Below are 23642 nucleotides of genomic sequence, written 5' to 3' on the forward strand. Positions count from 1 at the left end.
AGATAAAGAAAAAATTACATATTCCCTTTTTTATACTGAAACAAACAAATTATGTTTGTATCATGTATTGTTTCTGCACAGTTAATAATTAAAATATGAATAAAAAAAAGCTTGAAGATTTTTGTTCCTAAGTTCATTTTGCTTCCATTTATCATATTTGCTCCATAAACCTAACCACGCATGTCTTCAATGTTCAAAGTTCATCAGATGTGAAACATTTGCAACAAAAATAAAAGTTACAATTCTATTTTTCGGAATAAACAGCCATTTTCTAAGCGCTGACTCCCAATTTTCCATTTTCTCTATTATAATTAGTATATATTTTAATTCAAGTTCTATTTCAACTAAATCAGCTCGCCATTTTTCACCAATAACGCCCAATAAATAATTAAATCTTTCGTAGGTTTGCTTTTCGGGATTGAACACTAAATAATTTCTTCTTCGATTCCACGTTAACTTCAAACGAAGAAAAAAATGAATAAGTGCATTAAACATTAAGCAGAACAATAATTTACAAATTTGCAGAGTTATTATTTGGTTAATTGTTTCTATTGATATCACATTACAAACTGAATATGCTTTTTGTGTTTCATAGTTAAGCTGGATTATTAATTATGATCTATCAAGTATTCTAAATTTTATATAAAAATATAATTATATTATATTATAAATTTCATTTCCGAACCCTAAGGCGTGCGCCCGCATTTTTTGCATGCATTGCATTTAAGGTAGGACCGGCCCTGTATGTATGTACTTATATTCGACACCTAAAATATAATCGACACAAGAGATGCATAGACTAATTGAATACATAATACACAATAAGCTAATTGAGTACTATATAATTATCAAGTCTCTGTGCATTTTTCTTACAATTATGCATTAAATATACTCTTGTGGATGCAAATTCATTTGCATAGTGGGAATTTTTGATTGCCGATAAATGCAATAATTTCAATAAAAAATAGTTTAAAACGCTAATTCAATTAGTTACAATAAAAAATAGTTTAAACGCTAATTCAATTGTGCATGAATCGGCACATCTATCCGCACATTCTATCCAAAATGAGTTACTAACTACTGGTGTGTATGGCATCGTGCCTTAAGGCAAATTGCTGGAACTTTCCGTACCGTAACAAAATGTTCGAAGAATATTAAATGTTTTCAAATAGATTATTATAAATAAATATTATTTATGATTATTATAAATAATTTATAAGAATTATATAAACTGAATTGCAAAGTTGAAGATATTTGTTTAAAGTATATTATAGAACTTAAGTCAAAATTATAATTAAAATCAGAATTATTTTCTATATACAAAAAAAATATTTTTTGAAAAAAAAAAATTTCAAAAAAAAGATTTAAACAATTTTTTTTCCAAAAGCAATTATTTTGTTCAAACGAGCAGAAAGTTCTTTGAATGATTTAAAGCGGGCGCTTAGTTTTGCCATTTTTTGCACATGTATCTCTGTATCTCCGAAACTGCTGGACCTGCCTTTGCCAAAAACTAATCACCCCTTCCCCCCGTCATTACGAATTGAATGTTTTTTGGATCATTCAAATCGGATGTTCCGATCTCTCAAAAACTCGATTTCTATTTTCTGCACTCTTTGCTCTGTATCTTCGAAACGGCTGGACCTGCCTTTGCCAAAAACTAATCTGCACATCTCCCTATCAATAGAAATCGAATGTTTTTTTAACCATTCAAATCGGTTAATCCGTGCGCCCGAAAACGTGGACGAAAAATTGTATCCATACATACATACACACACACACATCCATTTTTTCTGAGATATGCCAAAATGTTCAGAAAACTTCAAAACGTCGAGAAATGTAAAAAATTTCAATTTCGATTTTTGGACGATTACAAGCAAACCATTAGTAGTGAACCGTCCAGCCTCTAGGTCTGAACGCTATTTAAATTTTTATTCCGATCGCGTCCAATTGATGCTAATTGATGATTAGTTTGGTCGATCACTATAGTCGTAATCCAAACAAAAAATTTTGCACCTTCTGATTTTTATAAAGAAACAGCTTGGCCAATCGTCAAGACTTACATCTTAATCGCAATTAAATGTTTGAAATAGGTTCAGTCGTTTTTGAGAAAACGTCAAACATCGCCCACATAGACACAAATACATACTTTTTCCAAATTTGGCCTCATGCAATTCAGATTGACTAGAAACGTCCCGAAAACACAAAATTGCCAATTCGGATTTTCTGGCAAAATATATAGGAAATCATTTCAAAATTTGTTTCGTATTCATTGAGGTCTATAAAAACTTCTCAATTATAAGTTCTTGTCTTGACCACGACTATATGACCCCCCCCCCGGCGCCAAAGCCGGATTCGCCCTTAATTACAAGATTAATTAATCCAATAAATATTTCTGCTTCATCCACATACAATTAATTAATAAATATCGTAATGACGTTTCTTCAATGCTCGTTATTTCAACTTTTGTGGTTTACTGGGAAGTAATTATGAAAGTTTTAAGTTTGGAGAAATATACTTATACTAAAAAAATTTTTGTTTGAAAATTTCAAAAATTATATTTCTGAAGAATTTTATTCTGAAGATAGATTGTTCCAAAATAATATCGATACTTTTTGTAATTGACTAAAATAACAATTTTATAATGTTATTTTCGAATTTGTTCTTATCAACAGATGTTAGCATCAAATCATATGTTGACATGTAGAAATAAATAAATTGAAAACTTTATTGTTTTTCACTGAGTATGAAAGAAAAATTTATCTTTCCCGAAGTAGTATCCGGTCCCGGAGTGCCCCGGAGCTGCGCAGGGCACATGTTATACAGTAATGTTATGGTGATATAGTTAAACATTTAGCTCTGTATCTCCAAAATGACTGGACCTGCCTTTGCTAAAATGTAATCACAACTTCTCTTCATCATTACGAATCGAATGTTTTTTGGATCATTCAAATCGGTTGATCCGTTCTCTTAAAAACTGACATTTTTAGCTCTTTTTGTTCCATGTTTCCGAAGCCGCTGGACCTGTCTTTGCCAAAAGCCAATCAGCACATCTCCCTATCATTAGAAATCGATTGCTTTTTGAATTTTCCAAATCGGTTCATCCATGCAGCCAAATAGGTATGCCAAAATGTTCAGAAACTTCTATAACGTGAAGATATTAAAAAAAAATATTTTCTATTTTTGGCCCATTAAGGTACCCATCCATTAGGAAGTTTATTATCGAAGCAACCAGAAGATTTATTATGGAATGAGCAAGAGGCAGATACAAAATAGAGATGAAACATGATGTCATGAGCAATATTTTCGAATTCGCAAGACATCGCCTATTATATGTTTCAACAAGCATTATAAAAAATTAACAGTACAAAAGAATCATTAGCACTTGGCTTGAAGATTTTTATGAAGCCTCGTAGTAAAATGATAAAAATTAATAGTTCAGGCGACTAAAATGATGTCCACAGTTCTGGCGGAGAGCGGAGCAACCAGATTTTACCTGAATATTTTGCCAATTTTATGAGACCATAGTCATAAAATGACTCGAAACGATACCTTTTTTCGTAAAATACAAAAATATATTTTCAAAATCACGTAGGTAAAAATATGTAGGTGAAATTTTATATTTATTTGTGCATAATATTTAATATTTATTTATATTTGAAAAATATTATAAATCCATGCGTTTCAGATAACATCCTTGCTTTTATTCGGTTGATTATACAGTCAAGAATAATACTTTATCTAAGTAAACCATTTGAAATAGTTCAAGAATAAAAATAATAATAATAATAAACTAATCTAAAATTACTTGAAAAGTGCACTATTGCAAAATATATATTCAGATATTACAAGTAACCATACAAATAAGCATGAATAATATTTATTCTAAGAACTATAAATAATGAACTATTTATTTGTACGTTTCGACACAGTGTGTCACCATTCAGTAATTTTTTTAAAATATTTATACAGTATAACACCAGGAAAAACAATCCCAAAAATTGAAACAAACATTATTGAAAAATAAAACATAATAATTTTTTTTACTTAATTTATTATGTTTTATTTTTCAATAATGTTAGTTCCAATTTTTGTGATTATTTTTCCTGGTGTTATACTGTATAAATATTTAAAAAAAATTACTGAATGATGACACACGGGCCGTGTCGAAACGTATAAAAAATAGTTCATTATTTTTTTTTTTTATTTCAACGATTGGCTGCAAATATTAACATTCAAGAAATATGTCTCAACGTCGAACAAAAAATCTAAATCTTATATTAAATGTATGTCAATAATGCCTTCAATAATGCAGTAATTGCTTTTTGTAAAAGCTAACATTTCATTTAATGGATTAATTCTGAATCCAGGTATATTCGAACCAAAAATCCCCAAACGAATTTAATCTGATTTTTCCAAAACCCGAAATTCTATAAATTAACCGTTAACACCTTAGATCGCAAAATCCATTTCTTGCTCTGATTTCAATGATATAAGAAAAATATTAATTTTTTTTCTTTAATTAATTAACCAAATTTCTTTATATATTATAAATAAAATCTTAAAAATGAATATAGCAAGAACGGCAATGCGATGTGTTATCTATTAAAAAACTTTTTATATACTACAAAAAATTGATTATACTGGGGAAATGCATACATAAAGTTTTACACATTTTATTCATATGAATAAAAAATTGATTTTTAATTCGTGTTTTTTCTTTCAAAAATAAATATAATATTGAATTTGTTTTAAAAGTTGTCCGTTTTTAATTGCACCTCAAAAAATATGAGTCATTGGTTTGGAATTTAATTCCACTTATGAAATCCACACAAAGGTCAGGTTAAAATTAGGTTCTAATATAATGTAAATCGTGAATAATTTGTTATAACGGCTATTGGTCTACGTTTGAACAATATTTTGAGCTATATGTTTGAGGCAAAATTCATTACAAATTCATCTGTTGCAAATGTACATGTGCATATGTTAATTTTATATGATTTACTTTAATATGATTTTTATATAAAAAATAAATGTTTAAATAAAATGAAAACGATCTAAAATTTGCAACAAAAGTCGATTTTATCTCATTTCACGTTCTAAATATACATACTTTTTTCTCTAATGTTCAAGAAATATGAATGAAATTTTGTTCGATCGCCCGAGACACCGAAAATTTTTACAACTGGACATTTATTGGTCATTTGGTCATAAATTGCTCGGTCGCCTGGTTGCCTAGTGGATGGGTAGCATTACTATAACTTACCCTACGGAAAGTTAATAATTGAACTATTCATTTTGTACGTTTTATACGTACGTCTTTTGTATTTATTGTTTTTTCACTTCAACTATTTGGCTGCAAATTAACATTTCAACAATATCTCTCAACGTCGAACAAAAAAATCTAAAGCCCATATATATATATATATATATATATATATATATATATATAAACAATTTACCCAAGTAATGTATAATATAAAGGACATAAGAAGTTTTAATGCATAAAAACTCAAAGAGTACAGAAATAAATCTTTTTATTGAAATTACAGTTTCAATTAAACAAATAATTTTTATATCTGATGAGTTATTAACTACTTATATATGAATTATAAAACATATTTGATATTACTTTTTCACTCTTTGTATACAGTCTTTCATATACTTTTGTATATGTATGCACACATATTAATTATATATATATATATATATATATGTGTGTGTGTGTGTGTGTGCCTATATAATTATATGTGTATACATACAATTACATTACAATATGATACTGAATTATATTAATTTGAATAATAAAACAATTCTTATGAAAGTTTTACATTTTGCATATTTTAGGTATATATATATATATATATATATATATATATATATCTAATATAATCACTTAATTTAAATCAGTTTTCATCAGAATTTAAATTCAAGAGTTATGCAAAAGTAAAAATGAATCAAGTAATAACTACTTACTAACAAATTTATTGTAACTATTTTAAACCATATTATTGATACTTATTGTATATCACTTTACAAATTAAATTATATCAGATATAATTTTAAATTACAATAATAATCATAATAAACCACCTAATATTTTTGTATTTTTTTATATATATATGTATTATATTCTTTATAAGTTGTTTTAAAGATGTTTGTATATGAAATGAAATGAATGTAACTCTAAAATTTCACACAAACCAACATATTTAATCCAACAAATCAAATTACATTTGATTATATACTGATGGTTTTTTGAGAAATATTTACAATATTTTGTTGCATCACTAAATATCCAATCGGATCCATTTTTAAAGCATCTGCAGCTTTTGAATGACCTTTCTGTGCTGCTTCAAAAAAAAATCTTCTTGCTTGATTGTAATCAATTTTGATTCCTGGCCTGCCTTGAATGTAAAATATTCCCAAATTATACATTGCATCTGTGTGTCCCTTCTTGGCGGCCTCACAATAATAATTTTCAGCTTGTTCAAAATTCTTTTCTACTCCAATGCCCAACTCATGGCATAAACCGAGATTAAAATTAGCAGCGGCATTGCCATGGACAGCTCCCGACTTTAACTGAGAGAGCCCTGATATAATATCACCAGAAATTATGTTTGCAACACCTAACTTATTTTCAATTTGGCCAACAATTTTTTCAAAATGATCAGAAGCCTCTTCAAATGATGTTTCGTTAACAGAATCATTTTGGTTTTCAGGCTTGTTATGAAGTGAAGTTTGATGCTTCGTTTCATATCCTACATTGTACACATTGAATGATGCATGTTGCTGATTTAATTTCGGCTGCACATATGATAATCCAGATAAAATATTATGGTTTACATTATAATTATGTCCGACACACAAGAAAGAGTTTTGCAAGCGGGCCCTACAGCTGCGTTTGCAGTTGAGGTATGCAAATTGAGTAGCATACCAGCTGATAATAAATGCACTACTCCATTTAACAGCTTGCAACCATGATGTTTGGTACTTTCCAGCATCAAAATCGTTTTTAGGATATTCATCAGAATTCTTCGATCCTGTGTTATCTTCAGCTGAAGGAGATTGAGACTTCTCTATGTGTATATTTTCTTTCTCTGTGTACGTCCAAGTTTTTCTGGTGTACAAAATATTACAACCTTTCTCATAGGTATCTCTGAATCGTCTTGTTACGTATTTAAGCATCTTACGAAGATTTTAATTCAATGTTATAGTGTAATCAAAAAATGAAGAGAGAAGTTATTTATATTACATGTTATTATTTATTATTTATCACTAATAGATATAAAATAGATATCTAATATATTAAAAAAAAGGTTGTAGTTGAGTGTGCTAAGTCTTTTTTTGCGAATGTACGATTTATGTATTTTTTCGCATACTTTCGGTTGCATTATTATTATTTCCAAATATAGAAATAATATCTAATCTATTATCGAAACATGATACTGATTATAAACATAAGAACTCTTTAATGTTGTCCTCAGGACACACTATTTTTGTAATATTTAGAAAATTAACTAAGCTGTCATCTGTCAAGTAAGGTAAGAAGAGCAGCCACTACATCAGTTAATTTAACTCAAAACCAAATCGCATTAGACGCACGGCACACGTGCCATTTTCAAGGTTTGCGACTCTTGCGGCAAAAGTTTGCAAATTACAAATATATTGTTGCGATTGCGACACAAGATAGAAAATTTAAATAGAAATAAATTAAAATAAAAGAAATAAATTGCATTTTTTCGAATATAGATGGAAACTATGATATTAAATTCTATTTTCAATTAGTATAATTATTAATAGTTAATAGCAATTAGCAGTAGTTAAAAGCAAATAGTAATTCTTACTATAGTAATATATATTATAATTTTATATTTTCATATATTACAAATAAATCGTTTTTGCGACATGTGATCTGACACCAACGGTCTTGCACAAAAACTGAATACGCCGGCATATTTCATTTTAAATCATTTTTGATCCATGGTTCGTGTAAAAATGAATGAATGCCTAACTTAACCCATAGATAAAAAAGAGTATACCTGAAAGAAGTGCCTACCTGACTATGCTTATTTATCTATGGCAGAAATATTAGCAAATATTTTAGTAATCGAAATTTTTAATAGAATTGTGCATTTTTCTTACATTCAATAATTATGATTTATACAATATAATTACATGATAATTAGTTACCTTCATAAACTTGTAATTATTGAAATAAATGTGGAACCAAAAGACAGACATTGTGCAATCCCTTTCAAACTTTTAGCACTGTTTGCTAAACTGATGCATGACTGATGCTATATATTACAATAATGATTGATTAATTTTTAACACATCATAAATATCATTCCTTAACTTCTTATTTTTAACACGCCATTATCCCATATTTCTTTTATTCCTATATTTAACTAGCTGGCAACTACAAATAATATTCCACACAAAAAGATTTTCAAGTTAATTAATTTAAATGAACACATGAATAAATTAATTAGTGTATTATTAAACACTTATATGAATTCACTAAACAAAACGATTTTCGCAAGTATTTAGTAGACAGACAAAATAGAATTTAGGTCTATCATAGTATTTATGTTGAATTTGGCTTTTAAATAGTCCGAAAATTAATTAAATAAATATCAACAAATCCACTTCAGTTCTGTCAATAAGGTTTTTTTGTCAATGTCGTCCCTAATATTAACCATAAACTTACATAATTTTGATACTATTTTTTTTTTTTATTTTAATTGAGACAAACTTGTAGACAAATTGTAACTGAACAAACTTTTAAACACGATAAAACTCACCACATATATCACTTACATATTATACGTATATAAAAAAATACTAATGTAAAACAACAAATACCACAAAACACTAAAACATTAATTTATGATTTTTTTAATTTATCACATTAGTTACATAATTTAAGTGTGAACATAGTTTTTATGTAAAATTTTTATCATTTTAGCTTGCTTATGTTTTATTTAAATCAATGATGGAATTTCTCTAAATTATTACTATTTGCATGTATCACTTTTACATAATAATGTATAAATTTTTACAAAATATTTTTCTAACACTATATATACACATTCATCATTTTTACCATGTAATAGAAAAAATATATAAAATATGTGTGTACATATATTTTGTATACCTTATATATATATATATATATATATATATATATATATATATATATATATATAATACAATTTAACCTACTAATAAATAAATAATTTGCAACAACCAATATAAGTTCTTGAATCTTCTAATAATTAAAATAAATTGTCATCAAAACTGTCATAAATATTATTGCTTTTGCATAAAAATACTGCAAAACTAAGTTTTTACCATATAAATTAAAATCTATTTACAGATTAAATCCTAAATTAAATTATTTCCTATTCATTTTATCCTTCCTAGAACCCCCACCTCGATCCCGTGGTCTATGACCGCCACCTCGCCCTCTATCATTAAAATTTCTTCTAGGGCCAATATTTCGATCATGCCTATTGTTCCAGTGTTCATGATTGCTATGGGGAACATCATTTCTATTACCTCTCATATTATTAAGATTCATATTATTAGGATTCATATTATTAGGATTCATGTTATTATGATTCATATTGTAATAATTTTCTTCATCACATGGGAGATCATTATTGAATCCATAATTCATAAAGTTTTGATTGTAATTATCATGATTATATTGTCCATTAATATTATATCCATCAAGAGGCATATTTGGAGCAGGTCCCAATAATCCATTGCCCACTCTAGGATCTCCAGGTTGAAATCTATTATCAAAACCCGTAGGATTCATCATATTTCCAGGCATCATGGGCAACTGGTTCATACAAGGACCCATAGAAACTGGGCCCATATTTATGTGAGGTGGAATAGATTCTATCATTGGTGGATTTCTATTTAGTTCAACACTATCTTTAATATAAGCAAACTGACCATTTTCTGTTAGATAAATACCTAAATTATGGAGAATTGAGCATAAAATAGGATTTGATTTGATGGGAGCAAGATCAAAAATTTTATTAGGATTTTTATCTTGATTGAACTGTTTCAATAATCCTGAAACGGCTGCCAGTTGTTGATTAACCATAATTTTTTGATTTGTACTTAATTCTTTGTACCAATCGGAAGTTTGTAATACAACTTGAATGTCTAAAACTGATGCTTTTGGTGATAAATTTGGCACTTCTACAATTTCCACTTTACGTTTTCTAGGGTCCACCCTTGTTTTTTTTGGTGCTGCATCTGCAGAATTAACAGATTCAGGGGCAGGCTCTTCTACAGTTTTTGGAGAATCTGAAGATAATTTAAAAATCTTTTTTAACCGTGGATCTATTAAAGCTTGAGATTGCGGAATAGATCGAATGATATTACTATAATCAGGAGCAGAAACTTCAATTTCATACACTTTATAAATAATAGGAGGATGGGAAGTTATTGAGCCATCTATTTCAGATGCAGGTGTATATTGGGTCACTGGTTTAAACGGCATTTCTAGAGATGAAGTGAGTCTTAAGTCAACATCTTTGTTTATTTTACTTTTCCTTAAATCTATATCTTTAGGAACTCTTCTTAAGTCAGTGTCCATCCTCACATGTCGTAAATCTGTATCACCAAAAGTAGTTCGCCGCAGATCCGTATCAGCATTCTTCCGAAAGTCAGTATCAGCTTCTGATTCACACTGGGCTTCTGGTGCTGAATTAGTATCCTGCTTTTCTATCTCAGGAGATTTTATTTCCATGCTATCACAGTTAGAAGATATCAGATTAGCACTGTAAGATGCAGGCAACTCAGGTAGGTAACTTATTTCTCTGAAATTAAATACATATATTTAGCACAATGAAAAGAAAGAAGGAGTTTAACATGTTTTGAGTCTATTACATTTTCTTCTCATTGTTTTTGCTTTCCTCCTTACTGTTATCCAGATTAACCTCATCATTTGAGTTAACATTAGTTTCTTGAGCCTAGAACAAATAATGACAATAAATAATTAACTAGTAATCAAAAAATTAAAAATGAATTCTCTACATCTTCACATATATTAAACATTTAGCTCTTATCATTCAAAGTTTCATATCGTCATGATAAAAATTTATCATAGTTTATATAATTTCTGAAAAATATTCAAATTTTAATTTTTAAATCTTTTAAATAATTTTTTTATTTTTTGACTCATTACATTAAAAATACATATACATAATTAATACATGTTAATAACAGATTTTTCGTTCAATTCTAATAGTTTTCCAAACAAATAAAATAATAGCTTAATGTTATATGTTTTTACTGCACACCAGATTGACCATAAATATAAAAGTTTGATCCCCAATATTCAAAAATCATGTGTGCCTAAGCGACTTTTTTTGACCCATACAAATCTACCCACTCCAATATATATATAATACTCCAATATATTATATATATATATATATATATATATATATATATATATATACAGTAAACCCTCGCTTTACGCGGCAAGTGCGTACCGTGCAGTATAGGAACCGTGCTATAAGAAACTCGTATTTAACATACAATTCAGGCTAATTCGTAGTGCGTTCTATGGAACCTTACATAGTGCAGTATGGGAACCGTGTTATGAGAGACTCAGAGTTGGTACAAATCGCACCATTTTTATCGCGTTGTATGGAGACCAAGAAATACAACTTGAAGTAGGAGAAATACGGACGAAATGACGTAAATGACGTGACGAAAATTGACACCTTATTCAAAAATTGGCGCGACGCAGTAATCAGCTCAAACGTGTTCTTAGGCGGCTATTATACAATCAGGCATGTCTAAAAGATAAAAGTCGATAACAAAATTTACAACAATACCCTTTTGCACAACGGACTTATGGGCTGTTGACCAAATACCGCGTAATAAGAAGTCCGTGTAGTCGGAGGGATGTCGGATTTTTAGCTCCGTGTAGTATGGGAACCGTGTACCCAGAGTGCCGTGTAAGGCGAGGGCCTACTGTATATATATATATATATATAATATTACATAATATTAATTTGAGTTATTAAAATTAAATAAGGTAAAAAAAGTGAAGTATTGCTATTCATAAACATCCAATAATGATTCACTTACTCCTTCGTCAGAATAATACAAATTTTCATCAATTTGTAAAGCTTCATCATCATCAACTACACTGTCTAAGAGTTTGTCAATTTCACTAGTAAGTTTAGACATCACATCCACTTTATTATCTGAAAAATAACATAATCTGATAATTTTATCTGAAAATGTAACAACTGTATGGCATTTGGATATATGAGTTCCGTTTCATTAGAAGTTGTCAAAAAAAACATTTGGTTGGTTTGGACACAGAACCTTTTTCAATTATTTTTAAGGACTACAATTATTATAATTTTTTTTTATTATGTAATTGATATAAGTCTCATTTGAACATATCATATTTTTTATATTTTATTGGGTTGAAATTTTTAATTGAAGTACCAGCAAGTAAACTAAAGACTAAAGTAGACTAAACAGCAGCATATAGTGTAGAAATTTTTAGCTGATGAAACTGGGCGAGGCAATCCAAAAAAGGTCAAAATTTAAGGATCGCAGAAGATACATCAATCAATAGATCAATAGTTTATATTAATATATTAATATATATATATATATATATATATATATATATATATATATGATTTAGTAGTTAATTTTGATGTTGAAATATATGAGTGAGTTCTTGAGGGCGATACATCAAACAAAGAAAAGCCAAAGATTTATAAAATAATCTTTATTTCCAAACGTTTCGACATTCAATTTAATGTCATCATCAGTGGATATTACGTTGGTTAGTTACATATAGAGAAGTGTACACAGCACTAGAGATTTGGTACATGCCTCGGTACTAGCAAAGTACAGAAGTCGTGGCAGAAATTACATAATTCTACTTACATTTTTGTTCAATAAAACTATCATTTTTCTGTTTACATCATACAAAAAAATTATATAAAAAAATGCATAGTGCTGACAAGTTAGTTGTATAAATGTTAGTGCCAAATCTCTAGTGCTGTGTACACTTCTCTATATGTAACTAACCAACGTAATATCCACTGATGATGACATTAAATTGAATGTCGAAACGTTTGGAAATAAAGATTATTTTATAAATCTTTGGCTTTTCTTTGTTTGATGTATCGCCCTCAAGAACTCACTCATATATATATATATATATATGATTGATTTCTTGGAGGGGATAACATCAAGTAACAAATAAGTAAAGTAAAGATATTTTAGAACATCTTTATTTTTCCATACGTTTCGACGTAAAATTCTACGTCATCATCAGTGGTTTTGAATTTCTTCGATTATCACTAACACATATTAATATTACTTGTAAAAATTAATAATTAGAGACAAGCACTAAATGTCAGTAATTTCTTTTTTATAAAAAGAATAAAAGATAAAAAGTAATTAATAAATAAAATATTATATATAAATACACGTACAATAAGTATCCGAGGCCAGTGCCATACAGAATAATGCTTTTAGTGCTTGTCTCTAATTATTAATTTTTACAAGTAATATTAATATGTGTTAGTGATAATCGAAGAAATTCAAAAACACGTCACAACTGATGATGACGTAGAATTTTACGTCGAAACGTATGGAAAAATAAAGATGTTCTAAAAAAATCTTTACTTTACTTATTTTTTACTTGATGTTACGCCCTCCAAGAAATCAATCATACATTTCAACATCAAATTTAAACATTTTCAACATATAGAAATTAATCATGCATTTCTATATATATTCCCTTCCATTTATATATAAATATATTATATATATATATATATATATATATATATATATATTTATATACATATATATATGTTGAAAGTGTTTAAATTTGATGTTGAAATGTATGATTAATTTCTTGGAAAAAATATAAATAAAGATTTTTAAAACATCTTTATTATTCCATACGTTTGGTTTCTCTCATACTATTTTTTATTAATGTAACGCCGATTTTTAAACTCAAATGAAATATATATTTACAGTGTGGCATTACAATAATTAACAGTGTGGCATTCTGTTGGTGTGTAATTGTGATGCAACCCTTAGTTCAATTTTCACACAAATGAAATCTAAGTTCAATTTTGACCGCCTCAGGAATTTAGTATATCAAATTAATTGCTCTAATTGCGAACTCTTTTATATTGGAGAAACTAGCCAAAACCTGAGTAAACGCCTTAATCAACACAAAAATAATTCAAAAAATCCCAAGCAATTTAAAACAATGTTAACTGAGCATATTAAAAATTTAAATCATAATATCGATTTCTTTAACCCTAAAATTTTACATTTTGAAGAGAATACAATTAAAAGAAGATTCGCTGAGGGGTTGTTTTTACAATTACATAACGACAGAGTCATAAACAAGCGCTTTGACAATACGGCCCTGAACGAGACGAACACTTGGTTTCTTAATAGCGTGTCAAAATTCCTTAAAAAATAACAAAATCCCATCGCCTTTTAAATTTTCCAAAAAATATCAACACATGCTAAAAACTGCTTTGAGAAAAATGTGACATTTCTATCCTAAACTCCGAAGAGTAAATACTGAGTTTCGACAACTTGTTAAGTTATCATGATTATTAGTGTGTTTTACCATTTGTGATGTTTGTGTTAAAAAATACATATCTTATCAATGTGCACATACTCATACCATGGATTAATAATGGTTTCATATGCTATATTAGGATACAAAATTGTAAGTGTTTTATTACTATTATTATTATTATTGTTTTTCCATGAAATTTTCTTTCATATAATTTATTTAGTTTCAATTTTTATAGTTAACTTGATTACCACTGAATGATGGCTAAGATGCTAGCCGAAACGTATGGATTTTAAATAAATAAATTTTTAAAAAAACTCATACTATTTTTATTGATGTTACGCCCGAATATTAAACTCAAATTAAACATATATATCAACATCAAATTCAAGACTATTCAAAAATATATATATATATATATATATAATAATGAATCAGCAAGAAATCATCAGATTTTGCTGGCATTTGTATATGTCTAGATTTGTAGATTTGTAGATATATACATATATATATATAGATAAAATAGAAATTCATAAAATAAACTTACCACCATCTAGTTTATTCTCAAGTGATTTTTTGAACAATTTGGTATTGTTTTCATTTTCTTTTCCTTCTTCATTTTTTCGATCATCAATATCATTGCTTCTTACCTCCTTATCCAAATTTAATCTAGAATCTTTAAGATATTGCGAAAAATCGATCACAGGAGCTGCTTGCATCTTATTTTCTGTTAAAAACTTCTCGTCGACTTTATTTTGTGTGGAGTATTGCGAATTGTCTTTTTTATTAACACCCAAATCAGGCATAATCTCAACTGTATTCAAATTATTTTTATCACTATTTTTTATTGGCATCATTCGCATGTCTACATCTTTATTACATGTCTCTAAAGAAACTCTGAAATAATGATGTTTTTTTTAATATATATTATATATAAATATATAATATATATATTGAGTTTATATAAATATGTGTGTATATATATATATATATATACACATATTTATATAAACTCAATATATAATATAAACATGTATACATGAACAAAACAATAGCACGCCCATTCTCAAAATCAAAAGCAAAGCAAGAAATTAAAAAAAGTTTAAGATGATGCAAATGTTAAAAATCAAATGTTTTATTTTAGTTAAGGTTGTTAAACTCATGTTGGTGCAATTATTTAGATCAATATTGTAATGTTTTGCCAACAAACAGCAATGTTTTAAGTAGTGTTTACAATGCTGTTTTAAATAGAAAAATATGTAGAAAGAGTATGTCTTGAAGAGCGAACAAGTTTTGACCCCACTGGATTGAAAAAATAGTAATTTTTACTTACATATCATTTCTCAGCTGTGGTGGTGGTATTCTCAAATCTAAATCTTTACCATTTTCAGCCGTAAATGGTATCCCAGCCTTGGAATTAGAAGCCGTCAAATTTGTTATTTTTTGAATATTCAATGCATTCAGTTGAATCTCATTAATCTGAATCATTGTAATTCCTAGATCATTCAATTGCTTCACTGTTAATTGGTTGAGTTCATCTAATTTAGTTACTCCCAGTAATGATAACTCATTTATTTGTTTGGATGTAAGCAATCCATTTAAATTCTGAATACTTAAATAATTTTGGTTTTGATTTGTATTATGGTTTTGTGATGAACTGGAAGATGATTTAGCATTAGGATCAGATGAATGTTGAGAATTACACCACCTAGATTTTCTGACACCCGAAGATGTTTTACTGGATCTGCTACTTTTAACTGAAATTGTAAATATACTTATTTGTTTCTTTATAAAATTACACATTGTCAAAGTTTATAAAAGAGCATGCAAAAGATAATGAATACTTTTAAACAACATACAGCTAAAAATTAATCAAGAATTTTACTATTGGTAAAGTGATGAAACAATTCAATAAAAAAAAAATTATTAATTTATTATATTATTTAGAAATAATATTAATTTAGTCTAACCTTCTAAACTTTTAGGCTTGGGAATATTTAATTCAAATAATGAAGGTATTGGAGATTTTGTAACCCCATGGGTTTTTTGTTGCTCCATAAGTTTCTGTTGTGTTGCATTAACCATATTCAAAGCACCTATAAAATAATTAAAAATATTATGTATATATAATATATGATTTTGACACAAAAAATCAATTCAGAGAAATAAATTGCTAAAGTATACCTTCTCTACTGAGACGTGGAAAATCTCCAAGAATTTCTTTTGGAGCTGTTTCTATATGCTGCAAATTAACAATTATTAACAGTTATTTATTGCAATTATTAATAGTTATTTATTAGTACATATATTAAATGTAAGTCATTCCACACCAAAAACTTCAATGTTAAAATGTTAATCCTAATTATTAATATTATTTGAAATTGAACATATTATTTGAAACAGCCATTAACACCAATATATTAAAGTTAAAGTTCAACTAATTGTATTAAGTTATATTAAAAAATACCTTCAAAAGAATATTTTTAAAATCACTGGTCAAAGGTTTCCCATGAGCAAATTTACAATCATCCTTTTGAAAACATTTTAAACCCATATGGTAAAATTTGCAAGGAAAATCTGAATGCAAATATAGGCATTTATCTTTTTTAGCACAGCAGTCCATCAAATAGAATTTACACAATTCCATTTTACGAGTCGGTTCCGCATCATGAGAATATTGACAGTCATCATTCTTAACAAACAAAACAATGAATTGCCAATTAACATGATGTTCTTCAATATCAATAATGATAAAGTTTTATAGTATTTTGTCATGAAAGTTACCTTTTGACATTTTCCTTGCATAAAAAAATAAACAGACTCCATCTGGTTCTTGTAGAGGATGGCAATCCCTGCTGCTGGAGTTATTACGCCGTTTAAACCCCTTTCTCTCATGTCTTCTTGAAGCTGTAAAAACAATTGTTTAATTCTGCAATAAATTTTCCTCTCAAAATAACACACACTTACTTCCTCTTGACTGCCTACGTTTTGAACGATCATCAAAAATTCGTGAGCCATCTGAATCATGACTTTCTCCACTGGAGTAAGAATCATACTGGTTGATGGTATCAACTGAAAAGTCTGCAAATAAAGAAGCTTGTAAATTTGCGAAAACAAATTTATACTGCAACATTAATTATTACAAATACACACTTTCAATTTTCAAAGGGTTTGGAAGGTTATTAATAGGACTGCCACCCCTAATACCAAGAAGTTCATCTTCATCAATATCTTCATCAGGTATGCTAGGTTCCTTGACTTTTTCAACTTTAGGCTAAAAGAATATTTATTGTATATAAAAATAACTAATTGTTAATTTAATAGTAAAATAATTATTAACTCTAGTTAAATTAAAAAAGAAAGGGTTAATTTAATAGTAGTAGGATATATCCTACGTATATCCTATTATAACTGGCCATTATAAAAAGTTATAAAACATCAACATCCTTTATTAATTACTGATTATATTATATTATATCAAGCAAAGTCAATAAGTTTAAATATTAATATAATTAAATATTAATAATTATAGAAAATATTCAAATACTCAATACATTGGAAAAAGTTAAGTTAAAACTTTTAAAAACATTTATTATTATAGAAACATTTTTACCCTTTTACTGGAAGATTCCTTATTGGAAGATCCTTTGGAAGATTTATTTCTTCTTTTTCTACCACGACTATCTTTACTTCCTTCCTTATTATCCTTATTATCACATGAATTAGTGTCATTATTATCACTTTCTTTTCTTATTGCATTTGCAATAGCTTTTTCAACATTAGATGCCCAGTCATCTGTAAATTTAAATATATACTATTACAGTTTATGTACTAAACAAACTTCTGATACAAAAAAACCTCGTATGTCTGACCAAAACCAACATTTAACCCATTCGACTCGGGTGCCGCCGCTCCGGCGGCAAAATACGTATAAATTCCGCAATTAGCGAGTGGAAAGGGTTGAATGTTGAGCATTTGAGATATCCTGAGTTTGCTTATTGTTTATTTGTAGAAGGTCTCATTTTAAATAAAAAGATATTTCAAGCATATAGTGTCTATGAATGTGGTCATTTAGATAATTGGAGAGGAAAAAGAATTATCAAGCAAATTCAAACATATTTGTAATTGATTTAATAAGTAATAATTAATAAGTAATTTATTAATCATAAAATTCTATGTTTCTTCAATTCTATGGCAAGTAAAATAATTTTAGTACAGAACTTGTGGTCATCACAATTTTATATCAACTTGAAGTAATTGTATGTTCTAGTATACCTTCATTATTAATGTCACAGTGATTTGATTCAGAGATACTCTTAGATCTTTTTTCTTTGCTGTGTTTGCTGGATTTCTTATATTTTTCTTTATAATATGGCTTTTTATCACTGTATTTGGCATTTTCTGAAGTTTTCAGTGTAACTGGGGATTGTGGCTTAACAATTTCTACAGGCTTAATAGGTTCTGGTGGTTTATTATTGTCCTCATCATCAGTTTCTATCTCACCGTCCTCTAAATCCTCCGAATTCTCAACCGGAGGATGGACCCTTATGAAAAATGAAACACTTTATACAAACTATGCCGTAGACAATATCATATTAAAAAAAAATCAATAACGACACTTATTCAGAACTTTTTAAACAATAATACTTATATAGAAATTTAACCCACGTATCAATTTTGTATTTGTAATTTAGAATTTTGAATAAATACATATAAGTTCAGCAGTAAAATATTAATTATTGGAGTTTAAAGTGGGGCAACATGACTGAAACGCTGTTCTTTCCATTTGCACGTAGTTTTGCCAAAGTATAAAAAAGTTTTTAGAATAAATATTTCGCGAGAGAGCAGAAACATAGAGGATGAAAAAATGGTCCAGCAACTTATGGACAACATCTTACTGAATCATTATATGGGCATCAACGAACTTAACGCACAAATTTTCAATAAAAATAATTTGAAAAACAAAACGGCCATGACAAATGCAAGTATTCAGAAAAAAATCAGTTTCATTCATAAAATCGTCCAAAAATGTTTACCATACCGTTTTTGTTATAGATATAATCTATGGGTGCATTAATGTGTTAGCGAATCATATGAGCCTTTTGTCCATGCTGGAAGCACAGATAAGAAACATATGCTGAAGCGTAAATAGTATGCTAAATGGCTTTGTTAACACCATCGAATATTGTATCATTAATGCAATAAAAATATTCAATTTCAACAAAATTCTATTTATAGTTAGCAATGACCTATTTTCCTAATTTATGATAATTGAATCCTTTTTATTCTTAATCGTAACGGCTTATATCAGCGAACCGAATGATGAATCGAAGTAAACAAGTAGAATTAACTTCATTTTTTGTTCTTGTTTCCTTTAAAATGCAATATATCGTACTGTACGTGCTAGAATACATACTTTCTCAAAATAATTAAAATCTATTACTGTTTGAATTGTTTATAACGTTCTAGAAGATAATCTCGGTAAACCAAAGTCGCAAGTAAATAAATTTACAATTGCAAGTCTTTAAATTTCCTCATATTAAATATAAAATAGCACAAAACTAAGTTCGTATCTATGTTAGCATTCCTACGGCAACCAAATGAAACGCTTGTTATTTATGAAACAGAAATCCAATGAGGAAAAGAATTATGTTATAGTATAGATGATCTTAACAATGTGTAAATTTTCAAAGAATAACTTTTTAAAAAGTAAAATTAATTGCTACTTATGAGATTAAAATTATTGTCGCGTGTGTTATATAATAAGAACTGATTTGAACGGTTTTTCAGTATAATATAAGGTGCATGAACCATTATTACGAAAATTTGAATTGAAAATTAAAAAAAAACGAAGCTGACAATAAAACAAACACACACACACACACACACATATATATATATATATATATATATATATATATATATATATATCCTGAGCGGTATTGAAATATAACAGCAGTAAAACGTTTCACATTTTCAATCCTTAAGTGTATTATTTTACAAAAGGCTTTCTCTAAAATTTGTGGACTGACTCGTAGAATTGAAAGCTATAAAAATCGAAAACACTTTATTCCAAATTATTCGAATAAAATCGATTAGTTCTTAATCTAATTGCAGTAATTAAATCTCCTTATGGTAAAAATATTTTCTTGGTACAACAATGAAAGCCAAATATATTTTTAGATGGCAATCAGATAAGTTTAACCCATTCGAGACGGCGATTTTTTTCGAACGTGGTCTCCAGGAGCGAAAATTTATTTTCTGTTTATATTGTTCATTTTTAATAAATAAAACTTGTTTGCTACAGAAATCAGCCAATTCGTAAGCAAATTTTCATAAATAAGATGAACTCGCTCCTCAGAAAAAATTTATTGAAGGAACGGATTGAATACCATGTGGGCAAAGTCAGGTAAAATAAAAATACATCATTAAAATTTATAAAAATAATTAGATAATATAAAATCGTTATGATGCTCTTTCAATAATGTAATACAGAATAAAATGCAAAGAAATTTTATAAGAAATATTATAAAGTCAATAAAATAAGTTGAATAATGAAGAAAATAATATAAACAAGAAATAAATTATTTCTTAGTTTGTTCGTTTAGGCGGTATATATAGAAGGCGATACTATTGCTGTTGGTGATAAATTTGAAAAATAGAATTAGATAAATATGGGTGTTCACATTGATATTTTCCAAAAATGTAGATTTCGAAATTCCAAAAAAATGTTTGCAATAAAACCAATGCCAAATTTAGTTTTTCTATACTTTACAGATACTACTAATTCAAAAAAAAATCTTATTTCGAAGACTATTTTACTTAATAACTGATAATTGCTCTATTATTATTGCACACACGGTGCACAATCGGTATCGAATGGGTTAATAAATGTTTGGCATTACAAAAGTTAATAGTGATCAAAACAATTGGATAGAATAATCTGCCTATTTTCTAACTTATTTCACACTGATCAATTTTGGGTAATACAATAATAAAAATCCGCTAAGGTTAGTAATATAAAGATTATTTTAAATTTTCGATTTAACTCGCAGTCGGCGATAATAATAAATAATAATCTTACCAACTTGAATCAAAACTTTTCAACTTTAACAACAAAACTGCTCTTAGCTAATAGTTAGTATTGAATACTAATTTATAAATCATATTTAAGGAACTCGAGGAATACCATTAAGTTCTTGTTTTACACAGTCTTTATATTAGAAGTACATCGATGTTGCCAGCTCCATAAGTCGGTCTATTTTTATTACCTTCTTCAAATATAAAATATATTTATAGTATTTACTACAGCTCCAAAAAATGGTCTGATTGAGATTATATGTGTTCTGAGTAATAACTTTATAGAAAATAATTTAAATAAAGCTTTTTGAAAAATGTTATTACTGGGGACAGCTAAATAAAGCTCAAAATATGGTGCTTTGAGTAAACAATTTTGCTTGCAGATTCTTATTCCTGAAATCTTCAATAAACAAATGTTTATGCCGTAGCATAATTTTTCGCTATTGAATAGTATATCTTACCATTGTCACCTCCATTCGATTTGCGGTTGGAGTCCCAACACGCAACTTCGAAATATTTATTTTAGATTGTTAAGATTCCTGAAAGTAGGAATCTACAAACAAATTTTATTACTCATTATAAAGCAAAGAAAACTTGCGATAGAATTTTGATAATGATAAAATTCTTTAAATATATGGTTCATTACATAACTTCTCTTTTCAAAATATTACTTTTAACCAAGTTTCATATTAAAGTATCCCATTGAATCCAAATTATATTTTATTGTTGTAGAGTAATTTACGTTCAACTTACCATCATAAATGGATAATAGGAGCATCACATTTCAAACTAGCAACATCGACATTCTTGTAATATAAGTTTCTAAACTTCAACTCCCTTTGACTTTCAATAGTGAATGGAAAAAATAGTTTATTTATACCTAATTACCAGGTCTAAATATTGAAATGTCGTAAATTTACACAAAAATTTATATTGAAATATTTTATAATGTTATGTGAAAATTAAGTTAAGCAGAATTAAATTACCAAAATCTTTGTGTTGCTATCACAGTTACAACGAAAATGAATATCGTTAATTTGAGCAATAAAAAAAACTAAAATATTTGAAAAATGGGGGAAAAGCTAAATATTTGAATAATATTAATAAAGTACCAATGTGTACATGTACCAATTGTGTGCGTGAATAGGACGTATATAACGTATATTTTTTTAGATTTATTTAGCTTTGACAAAAATGTATATTATAAGCAAAGAACAAATCATATCTTATCATTTCTTAAAACTTAAATCAGTAATGATTCAAGATTTTATAAAAGTGCCCTAATTGTATATAAGCTTTTTTTAAAATTGTAATGTACCTGTACTGCAATACATTTATATTACCATATAAGTATGCATTTCGAAACAAGTTTCAAAAGATAAAAATTTTAACATTTGTGAAAAAAGATTGCTGTACTATATTAAGATAAATTTGTTTCGTTTTTTATAAAATAGAACAGTTTTGCAAGTCATGAGTAAACGCCATACGTAATGTAAGATCTACGATTCAAGGTAAAACGATTATATAACAATCAAATATGAAATATGAGTCGTTTGTTTGTTAAAAATAAAACTAATATCTAATATTAACAAAACCATTTACGTCCGCGTATATTTAAATATAAAAAGAATTTTATATACATTACGTTATCTGGATTATAAAGTTATTTCGATAATAATCAGCCTACACCTTTTGTTATTACTATTATACTGTGTATAATGCGAGCAAATGTATGAATGAAAAGAATTTCGACGCGTACGACAGATAAGATAACGAGCAACGTCGACATAGGTTTTCGTATGCGAGTATGGGTGCGAAATCGATAACGTCAAGCCCAAAGAGCAAAAGGCCATCGTTCACTATTCAATAAATCAGCCTTAATAATTTAATTACTACGTTGCAAATTACCGAAAGTATGCAGCACCTCAAAATTGCTTTATAAATTTCATTC

At 27.9% G+C, this 23642-nt stretch overlaps 1 protein-coding gene across 1 annotated transcript in view; it reads right to left on the reverse strand.

Moving 5' to 3' along the window:
• Nucleotides 1-23405, reverse strand: part of LOC113385782 (protein suppressor of sable-like) — a 38295-nt gene extending 14890 nt beyond the window's left edge. The window contains exons 1-14 of the mRNA XM_026623618.1: nucleotides 23332-23405; nucleotides 18887-19155; nucleotides 18225-18406; nucleotides 17765-17885; nucleotides 17579-17692; nucleotides 17396-17518; nucleotides 17079-17344; nucleotides 16796-16853; nucleotides 16582-16707; nucleotides 15945-16368; nucleotides 15159-15508; nucleotides 12124-12242; nucleotides 10912-10994; nucleotides 9562-10841 (exon numbers count right to left, since the gene is read on the reverse strand). Of these exons, the coding sequence (XP_026479403.1) occupies nucleotides 9562-10841; nucleotides 10912-10994; nucleotides 12124-12242; nucleotides 15159-15508; nucleotides 15945-16368; nucleotides 16582-16707; nucleotides 16796-16853; nucleotides 17079-17344; nucleotides 17396-17518; nucleotides 17579-17692; nucleotides 17765-17885; nucleotides 18225-18406; nucleotides 18887-19155; nucleotides 23332-23333 (3517 nt within the window). The 5' untranslated portion in view covers nucleotides 23334-23405. The remainder of the gene's footprint in view (nucleotides 1-9561; nucleotides 10842-10911; nucleotides 10995-12123; nucleotides 12243-15158; nucleotides 15509-15944; nucleotides 16369-16581; nucleotides 16708-16795; nucleotides 16854-17078; nucleotides 17345-17395; nucleotides 17519-17578; nucleotides 17693-17764; nucleotides 17886-18224; nucleotides 18407-18886; nucleotides 19156-23331) is intronic.
• Between the last annotated feature and the right edge of the window lie 237 nt (nucleotides 23406-23642).

Source organism: Ctenocephalides felis, unplaced genomic scaffold, assembly GCF_003426905.1.
Source record: "Ctenocephalides felis isolate EL2017-DRISC unplaced genomic scaffold, ASM342690v1 CF-g0.4_SCAFFOLD_03571, whole genome shotgun sequence".
NCBI lineage: Eukaryota > Metazoa > Arthropoda > Insecta > Siphonaptera > Pulicidae > Ctenocephalides > Ctenocephalides felis.